Here is a 12,109-nt window from a genome sequence, read left to right on the forward strand (position 1 = left end):
CTGGCAGAGCCATTGACGGAGACGTAATGGACTAAAATATTAATACCCCGCAGCAGCACAAAAAGGTTCTTTCAAGATATTAACCCACCCCCCACAGGCACTCACACCGATACACTCCCCTTCATTATTTGAAAGCCTGCTGGGCCTTGCCATGTGCAGCCATGGTGTTTCCTGGACCCAGCTGCAGCATTTCAACTCGGAAAGGAGAAGACCCGAGTTGACAAGCTTATGACTCAAGACTCAAGTTGGCAAACTAATGGTGGAATAATGCTGAACCTGGTTGACTCTCTGTGGACTGAGACTCAAGTCGGCAATCGTAGGGTGCAATAAGGCTGAGGTTGATGATGTCCTACAGTGAAATAAGACCAAGGCTGATGATCTTGCAGCATTTTACAGCCCCAATTCTCCTTTGAAGGGAAAAAGCGCCTGCCTTTCCCGTCCACCTTCCATTGGGATTTGAGCTCCAGCCTGTCTCTCTAGATGCGCAGCCGACAGACAATTGATTTTTGCTCACATATTTATTTATTTACGTTGGATTTTCATGGTGCTGTTTCTAAAACGTCTTCCGTGGGTGGTTTCTAGCTGTGCAAGGAGTTTGCTGGATCTGGGGCCTATTTCTGCACCAGCGGGTTGAACACTGGAGTAGAGGGGCTTCTACTATCTGGTTCTTACTTCACGGCCTTACAAGGAGCGGTGCCTGCGGCGGCTGCCTGGTCCCTATTGCTAAACCATCCAGTAAACCTCTTGGCGTGAGCCTGCTCCGTTTTTCCCGACTCTGCTACATGCTTGTATAGGACAACCCCAGCACCCGAGAAGTGGCAGTTCGGCTTTAAGTTGGAGGAAGAAGGGAAGCAAAAGGAGCGGCTTGCCGCCCTGCAGGCAGCCCTAGTCCCACCAGGAAACATTTTGTGGCCAGTTCCACCGGGACTAGCCATGGAGACCAAACTTCCCCCAGCAGTCACACCCACAAGCCCATCTTCTCCAGGGCTATCACCGGTTCCACCTGCGGACAAGGTGGATGGTTTCTCCCGGAGGTCACTGCGTCGGTCCCGCCAGAGGAGGTCACATAGCTCATCCCAATTCCGCTATCAGAGCAACCAACAGGAGCTCACGCCACTTCCCCTTCTCAAAGGTAAGAGCGTAAGCACTGGGGGTGGAGTACATCAAAATGTGTGTAACGAAACCATTGTATGCTAGCCATGTATAAACTCACAGGTCTTGTTCCTCCTGCACAGGCTGCTCCAGGCCACCTGGGGCAGGACAATCTGCTTGTTTGTTAGTTAAAATTCTAGCAGGACAGCCTGAACAGGTTTAGACCAGCACCTGATGTTCCTGCTGTATTGTTAGTTCTTTGATCAAGGATTGCTTTTTAAACCGGCAAACATTATTTTCCAAATGAGTACATAGAGGTGCAAGAGTCAATGAACCCACTATTTTGTGCCAAGAGGTGGTACCTCTGTAGGACTGTGAAATTCAACAGGCGCTAGTGTCTCCAGAATCCCTCAATGCCTTGAGCACTGTTTGACACAGAGTGAAGAGTGTGCTGTGTGGCTTGGGGGTGACCCAGGAAGCTATTTAACTGCTGATTGTAGCCTAGTAGAGCCTGGTTAGCTTGACGCCAGCAGCTACCATGAGCTACTTTGTGCTGCTTAGGCATTTGGGACAATCTAAAAATAAACATTAGGACACATCTATGCAGCATTTGAAGCGTAAAGGGTAATAAATAATGGCTAAATTATATGTTTGTGTTTTATGTGGAAGTTAGTGTTGCAAAATGCTATGTACTAGCTCCTCATTCCCCAGTGGTAGGGCCTGGTCATGGGTTAATTCCGCTACTATGCAGCTGTTTTTAGCTCTTGCTTATCCAATCTTAATTTCGAGCACTGGGGTCCCAGTGTTTTATTTTACTGGGTATTTGTAACATTCCCACATAGAATTAATTTTCCATTTCAGTTCACATATCACAGAATTAAGAACACTACGAAGGGAGTGGGGCGAGAATAAGAGGAACAAAGAAGGGCTCTGAAAATCAGGGAAGTCTGGGTGGGTGGAATCAAGAAACCTACGAGATGTAAAACGTCAAAGGTCTCACTGTTTAGGGACAGGCCCTTCCTGAACCCTGCAGCTCTCAGTTTTCAGGTATAGGGTTGATCTAGATACCCACATGCCCTCTTCAGGATTGGATGAACTTGGATTTCAGCGCTCAAGGTCATTCAAGGGAATTCTAGAACCTATGTAAAAAGGTTTAAAGTAGCAGTAAAAAAAGAAAGTCACTGTACCCCTGTTTAGGTGATGCCTTCTCTGTGGAGTTTGGATTGAGTTCGCGAGGCCTCGCCTGTAGTGTTGTGTTCAGCTCTGAAGGCCACATCTGCAGTGTCTATTTCTGGAGGTCACTTGCGGAGTAACTGTTGTCTGTGTTTGGAGACCTCATCAGTAGTCTTGTGGACACCGTCTGCAGTGTTGCGTGCTGTTCTGGAGGCCACTTCCCCCGAAGCATAAAGATGGAGGATAAGTGGTATGGAGGAGAGCCGAGCTGTTCCAGTAATGTAATTAAAAAAAAATATGAGGGTGCTCATGTATAGCCTGAAAGAGAAGAGTAACGGGGCCATTAAAATATCATAATTGTTAAAATGCAGTAGTGCAGACACGTATATTCCAGCAGTTCTATGAGCATAGAAAAGCAGTCAACACACAAGACCTCCTCAAACAGATTCGCGAGTAACATGAGGGTGTTTTCTTTCCAAAAGGGATGTGATTACAAAAATCCTGTTTCCTGCAGTGTTGGAGGCAAAATGAGAAAAAAGTCCCCGGGTTAGGGGGAAGATGGTATTTGTAGTGGGAGAGCAAGACACAGCTGGAGGGTAAGTAGGGTATTGCACCAAAGCAGGCATTACATTTGGAGGCTACGAGGCCATTAACCCTGCAGTCTGTTTATCTAAGAGCAGATGGGATGCTCGTCTTTGTAATGATACATAATTCATTTTAAAGGAGAGAAAGCCATTCACAAAGGCAGCCACCACTTTATGGTAAAAAAGCTGTCTTGTTATCTCCACTCGGCACAAGACCTTTTGCAGCCCATCCCGCGCGTAAAGATGTCACGAGTGATGACATGGCCTTTTCTTATCTCAAGCCTAGATTGTGGGATGGACTACACCTGCGCCTTAGCCTCGAATTTAAACTCTCCAGCAAACTGTTGTGTGCGTAGCTGTGAGTGCAGCTCCAAGTCGTCGTGTGACCAAAAAAACAATTAAAGCTTTGTGAAGCCGAAAATGCCCTCTAAAGCCCCATGGTCACCATAGAGGAAACAGTATTGTGCTGCGAGCCTGTAAAATGTGGGCTACACTCGTACATACGACGTCAAGGATTTTAGGCACTGCTCAATTAGCTAGAATACAGTGATGATGGAATGGGCTTTACTTAAAAAAATGAATGCAAATGTGTGCATATTGTGGGCGTGTTCCATAAAGTTTGAATCAATTAACAAAAGGACTGCTATAGTTGGGTTGTTTTGGGTCAACCTCAAAGGCCTCGCGCCCTTTTCATATTGTAAGTCTCGCGTGTCGCGTCTGTGTGAAAAGGTGTTTGGAGGAACCGCTACCCCTCCTCAGTGCTTTTAGGCAAATGTAGATAAGGATTTCACACGATTGACTGCGCCACACAAATTTAGCCAAGAATAAGTACATAATGGTTGTAGGTCACATTTCTCCCGTGCGAGAGCCCTTTTTATTTGACACATGTTTCGGCTCTTGCTGAGCCTTTCTCAAAACAGGGCATATCGCAACAAAGCTCAATGTCATTAATATCGCATGACTGCGAAGAATCTCGTATGAGGCAAAATTAGATCTCTCGTGTTCCAATCCCTGGGTTAGAATCCCACCTGCTAATTGCAGAGACCCATTTCACACGCGTCTGCAATTCTGTGAAAACCGGACTACAGTGGCCTCTAAAAGGAAAGATCATGATTGGAAACGTGGTGTTCGGAACAGTGCAAATTCTAGACAAAAATGTGCCAGTGGCGAAACACTAGAAAGGGCCACTCCCGCAAACATGCATGCCAAGGTGACCTTTTCCATTTGGGATATGTTTGTCCAGGCCAGGGTCGGACTGGGGCATACATTGTCTCGGGCACCAATGAAAAAGTGGCCCACTGTTACAAAGTTCAGTTTATTCCTTTTATGACAGACTGTTTGAATAGTACCAAGAGGGAGTTTTTTTAAATAAAAATGTGCAATTTAAAATATGTATTCAGCAACAGTGGTCAAAACTACTAACCGCATAGTGAAGTAACTCATCAAACTTGCCCACATTTTTAAATAAATTGGGCCACTTTGACCAAAAAAACAGGCCCACACTAGCCTTTTCCGTTTTTGATTCGGGCATTACCCTATTGCCTTATACGCCAGTCGGAGCCTGGACTAAACCTGTGTTTTGTGTGCTTTCGGAGACTTAGTCATAGATCTAGAATGGCAAAAAAAGTCCCAAAATGCAAGGTAAATTCTAGAACTGGATTATAACTAAAAAGAATGGGGTATGTTTGCAAGAATGCACAATCCTGCACTGTAGTCCTTCCGCAACCTCATGTATTTCTTCTGAGTTAAATCATATTATTTTGGCTTCTGCTTAAAAGTATTACGTTCACAACAACATAGACCACAATATAACACACAGGAATTCCTTCTCTTTAAACCATCGTTAAGTAATTGTCTAAATGAAGGGCACTTTTGTCGATTTTGCTGCCACAGATGCAGCTATTCCTGCTTTGTAATCTTTGTCCAACCAATAGAAACGGCCAATTGTAAATGTAATACATCTGAGAAAAAGTCTTTCAAGTACATATGTAATGGTAGGCTACTGATATAGTGCTTAACATACCGCCCAGTTGCTGTTCCAAATGCTTCAGGAGTAGTGTGGATGAAAGGGAAGTAGTTGGCGGACGAGGAAATCGGTTAGTGCCAAGCCGTAAGATTAGATTACATCGCTGGTGCCTAAAATCAAGTTGAAGCTTCTTGGAAGTACTATAGAAGTAGACAGGAGAGAAATAGGTAAGCTATGAGATGATCCAGTCATGTTGTCGTATGATTTGAGTACTTAGACTAATTATGATAATACCTTTCAAATGGTGTGAGTACAGGGACATAAAAGAGCAAAACTTGACATAAGGTGAGAGTACCCACTTACACAATGCCTATAGCTAGAACGCGGCATGCATACCTGGGCATCTGACAGCAATATCTGTCTAATGGATTAAGTACCTGGTCATATAATGCCAACATCTAGACAATAGTGTAAAAATACTCCCCTAAAATGCAAGTACATGGGCAAATTATCAAAATATCGAGCCGAGCGAGTTGCATGAGTGGCCGCTGTCTCGTGGCAACTGCTGGCAGTTTGAGTACCTGGCAATGATGTTAGCACCTTTCTATAATGTGGGAATACCTGTAGTATGATGTATGTGAACATATGACAAAACCTGGAAATGACAGTAATCTGGGCATGCAATCATAACACTGGGCAAATTGTGCGCGTAGCTGAGCATATGATGGCAATAGATAGCAATAATACATAGCAATAAAGAAAACATTTTCTCTATACACAATGCAAACGTTTGTTTTCTTAACTAGGATATTGTCAATGGAGCCCTAGAACACCAAACAATGGCAGTTAACCTCTTAAAGCAATCCACAGTCTTCTAACCTTAATATGCTCTAACCCATTACATTAAATTTTTTCAAATTCTGCCCTTTTTCCCGAAAACGTGAAGAGAAGCAACCGACATAGTAGGTAAACATGTTTTTCCCAATTTACCCAATTGTTCCAGTAAACGGCACAGGGTGGCCATGTGACTACATGTCAGCTGGGCACCTGTTTCGAGACGTGTATTTAGCAAAGCATTGCATTCCTGTTGCATTCTTGTTGTTTCACTTGGAGTAAGTAGCGGATATTTTTTTTTTTAAAGAAACCCCAGGTTTGAAGAAGTGGTGTCCTGATGACGACTCACTTATTTGATAGCCCTAAGACAGCAAACACGAGAAAGTGAACTTGGTCACCTGCTATCAGATCTCACATCATACATTCAAGCTAATTCATCCTCTTCTACCTGTATCATGACTCAGATTGGCCCATTGTTTCTGTCTTCCACCCCGGCAATGGCCCCATACTTTTCCACCTCCCCGGCCTACCCTCTCCTTGCAGTCTTTCCAGAACCAAAAACAAAATGCCTTTTTGCCTATTTAGGTCTTCATCAGCCCAACCCTCCATACTGGCTGTTCAGTCTCTCCACAGTAATTAACACACTTTGTCCCTTATTGCGAGGTGTGAGCCATCTAGAAATATTCTGCAGGTAGTTAAGCCTTTGCCAGCCCCATGCTGGTAGACTGACATGGGTGGGGCAGGCTTCTACCCGTCGCTCCTGCTGCCTAACAGCATTGTCTCTTTGCCCTTTTATGATATAGGTGTTCATAGTAATCCAATGTAAGCGCTCAATCTATTGACCTGTAAAGAGCGCAAGACCGAGTAGCTTATGTAGGGTTTCAGAGATTTGACCTGTGAGTTACTGCAGTACTCTGCAATGGAAGAGCGGCCCTCTGACCTATTGTTCCTATTTACATCTTTCTTCCATTTTGCACCAGTCACAGAAGCAGTATACACCAGTGCAGAGCAACCTCCCCACCCACCCCTGCTACCGTGGTGCTCATGAATATGAATTAGTCAGCTGCGGCCAGGCCTGCATCAATGAAAGCCCTAGTGGACCAGAAAGGATCTGTAGGAGAAATGGTGAGGTTAGCAGATCACTCCCTATCATAAGAACCTAGGCCGTTTCTAGGGATGGGCAAACTGGCCGACAGCCCCGGGTGCATGTAAGAGGGGAGGCGCTTTTGGATGCCTGTTGAATCTCTGCCCGGGGACCAGGATTTGTATTTTTGTTATTCACTGTGGTGTGTGCTTTGAAATGATCCCGATTCTTTGGCATGCTCAATTTCAGTGTAAATACGCACCCCCAGTGCAGCAACTTAGTAAACATTCTGTTGCTTTAATATAAGGGAGACCAGGAGCATAACTACACAAAATACTGCGTGATAGACTGCAACGAACCCTGGGTAGGGAAATTACTGTGTGTTATTGCCATATCTAGCATGCTGTTTGTACCCTTTTGTTAGGTACAAGTCTTGCAGAATAGGCCAGCTTTGGCTCACAATTTTGCTCATGTCTTGTGGCGCAGGTAGCAGTGGTTTAAGCTTTACTCACACCCAGAGTGGGTGATCTTGGTTACAGCATTGCTACGTTTCCACACAAAATGTACTGAACAGTACATGACTGGCAGCTTCACTGTAAGTTTCCCTTTGCCGCCAGAACATGCACAACCTGGCCCTAAGCCATGCAACCTTCAGCCAAACAGAGAACACTAACATCACGGACCGGCCCAAGGTTCCCTGATATCACAGTACAGGTACAACCCAGCCAGAAGGAGTGCAAGCAACACACACACAGTACTATGCAGGCATCATTGAAAGCTTTGTTCATGCATATCAGATGTACATCGAGGACAGCAGCACCCGAAGAACAGGTATGCTGCACAGTGCTGGACTGGCATTCAGGGAACTCGGTACATTTCCGGGTGGGCCTCTGCACCAGGGACCTCTTTTGTGAGGGTACTCTTGTTTTTCGCCCCTCTTAGAGTGGTCGGTTTAGCTCACATGCTGTAACATGGGGCAACTTTGAAAAACATTTCCAGGGCCACTTTTGGTTTCCAGTCCACCCTTGACGCTGCAGTATGGACATCAACAGGGCACGCTTTACTTAACCCAAGTGCTAAGGGGGAGTATGTTCATCCTATTGTGTAGGAATTTGTAATAGCCAAGTAGATATTAAACGAAGAGCAGGGGTGTTGCTAGGTCTGGAAAAGATCTGGGGCTGCACTAATGTCGGGGGACTTTCGGGACCCTGAGCGTATATCCAGGGCTACAACCAAAAGATCCAGAGCTATAGCCCTCTAGGCACCGCTAGCAACGCTCAAGAGGATTTTCGTCATATGCCGCAACAGCGCAAGTTTCCTTTAGTAGTACAGGCACAACATGGGAAGGAGCAGTGCATGCTCCACTCACATGGCGGCCACTGTGCCAGCTTCCCACGTGCACGCAATATATACAGCATAGGCAGAAGCGGTGCACACTCCCATTGCATACAGAACTGTTGTATCGACTTGGACAGCATTTGTTCAGGCTTCTGTTACATGCTCAGAACTTGACTAGTCACGAATAGAACCTGCCCAGCCCAGGTAGCAGCAAAACAAACTTTCATGACACAAACAGCACAGGCAGCAGCAGTACTAGTTTCCATTACACACTCAGACACCCAGGGCTCCTGTCAGGAATGTGTACTAGGAAAGATTTTCAAATCTTTTATTTTGCTAATAGCACATTGAACATTTTATCCTATCTGAAAGCCACCTCTTAGTTCCTCCCTGCCTCTAGACAACAAGCATCACTTAAATCAAGCATTGGGCAAACTCAGACCGTTCAACGTCACCAGCCATTGATTAGACTAACCTGTACACAGGCGATGGGTTCCAGCTTGCTAAACACCAACACCCAGCAAAAACCCAATGCATACTGCACACACGTGCAGGCAGGCAACGATAAAACCCGAACTGACTCTTGCAGATGATCGAATCACAAACCCTGAACCCGCTGATTCCACAAACCCACCAATAACACATCTGTTTACTCGCAGGATCTAAAGCCCCAAGAGGCCACGCGAATAGCTGAAGCCATGGAATGACAAGATACACTTGCATAACTGTCTTGAAGCTCACGCCTTTCCAGTAGGTATTGATCAGCAGAAACCCATCACCACTGCCACGAATGAGAAGACATAGGAGCAACATGTTTCACTCCAGTTGAATTTTGCCGGTCCGGAAACAACGCCACCGGTAAGCTTGCTGGTACTGTTGTTTCCGGACCGGCAAACTACGAGGTCTGCGAGCGGGTGCCTTTCAGCCCGCCAGGTCTAACCTGGCGGGCGGCATGGCACGCGCCCGCCGACCATGTCGGATGCACCGGCAACATTCAAGGATGTCCGGTGGGACTCAAATGGGAATGGGGAGTAATATTTTCCGGCGCCCGGGAATGGGCAATTACCGGGCCTGCCGGGGCTGTAATGCCCCGATAATTGTCCATTCCCAGGCGCTGGACAATTCATGGCTACCGCCAGACTTATGACCCCCATTGTCTTGTTTTTCTCCCATATTTCTCTCTGCTTCCTGTCATACAGCTTGGGTGGCGGAGGTTGTATTTGTATTTGTGAATTTATAACACGCATATCCCAGAAAGTGGAAACCCAGCAAAAATATTGCATCTGGGCACAGATGGAACTAATAGAGACCTGGCAGCAGAGAAATACATTTGTTTTAGTAATAACAGCATTATATAAATAAATGTGTTTTCAGTTGTTTCCTAAATACATTTAAGGATTTAATTTCCCGCAGTGTTTGTGGAAGAGTTCCACGAGCGAGGACCAAAAATCCCAAAGCGTTTATCTCCCTAGGTTGAGGTTTGAGAAAAAAGGAATGTTAAGTGGCCCTGTCCATTTGATCATAGAATACGGTTAGAGCAATGAGCAGGGATCTTGAGGATAGGTAGACTGGGACCTGACCATGGATACACTTGAAAACCAGGCATAACGCTTTAAAAAAAATCCTTTTCTCCACCGGCATCCAGTGAAGATTCCTACGAAAAGGAGAAATTATAGATTTTCTAGGAAGATCAAAAAATGTGTCATACCACAGAGTTCTGAACAACTTGTAATCTGTGGAGTTGATACTTGGGTATGCCCATGAACAGGGCATTACAGTAATACAATCGAGCATTGGTCAATGTTCCCACGACCAGTGGTCGATCTTTTTCTGCAATTAAAGACATTAAGGGTTTCAGGAGTTTCAACTGAAAGCAGACTGATTTGATGATCTGATTTCATGCATATTGCATCTTAGGTTAGATTGCCATTCACAACCCAAGTTTTTTACTTTCTCAGCATACTCATTTGGAGCCCCAAATAAAGTTGGGCAAGGAACAGAATGTAGCGCATTGGCTACTTTAACCTTTGAGCCTAAGACCTTGATCTCAGTCTTTGACGGGTTACATTGCAGTTTGTTTTCCAGCATCCAATTTTGAATTTTATCAGCACAGGTCAGCACTCGCTCCATTGCTTCCAATGGTTGCTCTAACCTAACATAGATCTGTGTGTCATCAGCATAGGAATGGTATCCCAGGTCAAACTGAGCAAAAATGCTTAACAATGGACCAATACACACATTAAACAAAAGTGGTGACAAAGAGGAGCCTTGAGGTACTGCGCATGTGACGTGCATGAGATCAGACACGTATAGACTTACTTTAACCTGATTGACACGGTCCGTCAAAAAGGATGTAAACCATCTATTAGCAGTGTCAGACACCTGAGCCACTGATGACAATCTTGACTTGAGAATGTCAAAGTCCACTGTATCAAAGGCTGCCGACAGGTCCAGTATGATGAGCATGCTAATACCACCCTCGTCAGCAGGTTCCAGTGCTTCCTATTGAAAGGCTCAGGAGCACTCATGTTTGTCATGTGTCAGGAGGGACTTGGTGTGTGTGTGTGTGCATGGCTTCTCCTCTGTGGTCTGTTCGGTATGCCAAGGGAACATCTGCGTAGTCTTCAGGTCTCCTTAAGTAGTCATAGCTGGGTTTTGAAGGGCATAAAAGTGAACACTTGGAACTGACATCATCATGGAGTCCTTGCCTGATAGATGGCTCCCCAGGCACTATGCCTAGGCAAGCCCAAGGGAAGTACACCAGCTGGAGGCGGAGTTCACATGCGACACTGGTATTCCAGTAGTGGAGTTCGAGCACTGTCCTTAAAGCAGATGCTTGCAGATTGAGACCATCAACACTTTATAGTTCCATTGAGTACCACACTTTTAGGCCATACATGCTGTGCTCATCCCACTGCCAGGGACTCCCCAAAGTTGATTTTCCGTCTTCTATAGCTATGCTGAGAAAGACAATGGAAAAAACAATGTGGGGATTGAATTATTGTGCTTGGTGTATGTGGGGCTTGGTAGTAGTTGTTTATTGTGTATTCCTGGGGGTTAGTAACTGTTGTTATTATTAAAGAACAATCTAGTGTGGATTGCTTTTCTTTTTCTGTTTACTGTTATGGCTCATCCTGGTAAGTGAAGTGAGGGAGATGCAGAAAGGAGGCTCAGGTGCTGTAGTTCTACCCAGAAAGGCCAGGGACTGAATCTACCACACCACGTCCACTTCACTGTCATTCTCCTCTCTGATAGTTCATTTACTTGGTGTCTGCCAACGATCCAGTGCTGCTCTGATGCTGTAGTTCTTTTTAAGGGATCGTTAAGCTTACTATTTACATATATATATATATCAGTTGGGTTTAATTCCTTTGTTGCACTTGTGTTAACCTTTACGATCCATTCGCCTCACGCTCCTATACCATCCCTATCTGCCTTATTCATGCTCTTAAACTTAATCTCTTGCCCCACTCAATCCTCTTAACTCGTTCATCACCGGCCTTTACTGTTTACTTTCCCTTCCTTTGTCTAACCCTTTTGCGCTTCTTTATGAGCATGGTTGCAACAGTAAAAAAAAGTGCTATTTTAAATACTTCCCATTTTTACAATGCCACCTAACTCTGATTTGGAATTGCACAGGATATTTACGGTGCGGGGTACATATCGCTCCTTTGCCGCATTCACCAGCCTTCTTTTCATGCATGACTCATCAGCTCTTCCCTATCATCTCTCTCTCTCTCTCTCTCCTTGCTCTGCTCCGTGTGCCTTTTCTGTCTGTTGCCTCTATGACTTCCTGTTTGCATCTCTTATGTCTCCCGGTTTCTCATCTTGATTCCCCTCTTAGGTGCTCGGCTCAAACATTTCACCTGTCCATATTTCTAGATTTGATGCAGTGTTTGTGGGATTTATCATTCTTCCTTTCCCACTCTTAGCTTTTCGTTGTTAAATAATCATTTCCTGCTCATGTTAGACTAATTGGCAGAAAGAAAAAAAGGTCCTGCAGGAACAGGGAGGCACAGCAGCTTCAATTAAAACTGA

At 45.1% G+C, this 12,109-nt stretch overlaps 1 protein-coding gene across 1 annotated transcript in view; it reads left to right on the forward strand.

Moving 5' to 3' along the window:
* The first annotated feature begins 789 nt into the window (after positions 1–789).
* The window catches only part of PPP2R5B (protein phosphatase 2 regulatory subunit B'beta), a 574,560-nt gene continuing 563,240 nt past the window's right edge, over positions 790–12,109 (forward strand). Inside the window, exon 1 of the mRNA XM_069645079.1 lies at positions 790–1,132. Within this exon, the coding sequence (XP_069501180.1) occupies positions 934–1,132 (199 nt within the window). The 5' untranslated portion in view covers positions 790–933. The remainder of the gene's footprint in view (positions 1,133–12,109) is intronic.

The sequence above is a fragment of the Ambystoma mexicanum genome, chromosome 2p (genome assembly GCF_040938575.1).
Source record: "Ambystoma mexicanum isolate Mex_15411 chromosome 2p, UKY_AmexF1_1, whole genome shotgun sequence".
Taxonomy (NCBI): domain Eukaryota; kingdom Metazoa; phylum Chordata; class Amphibia; order Caudata; family Ambystomatidae; genus Ambystoma; species Ambystoma mexicanum.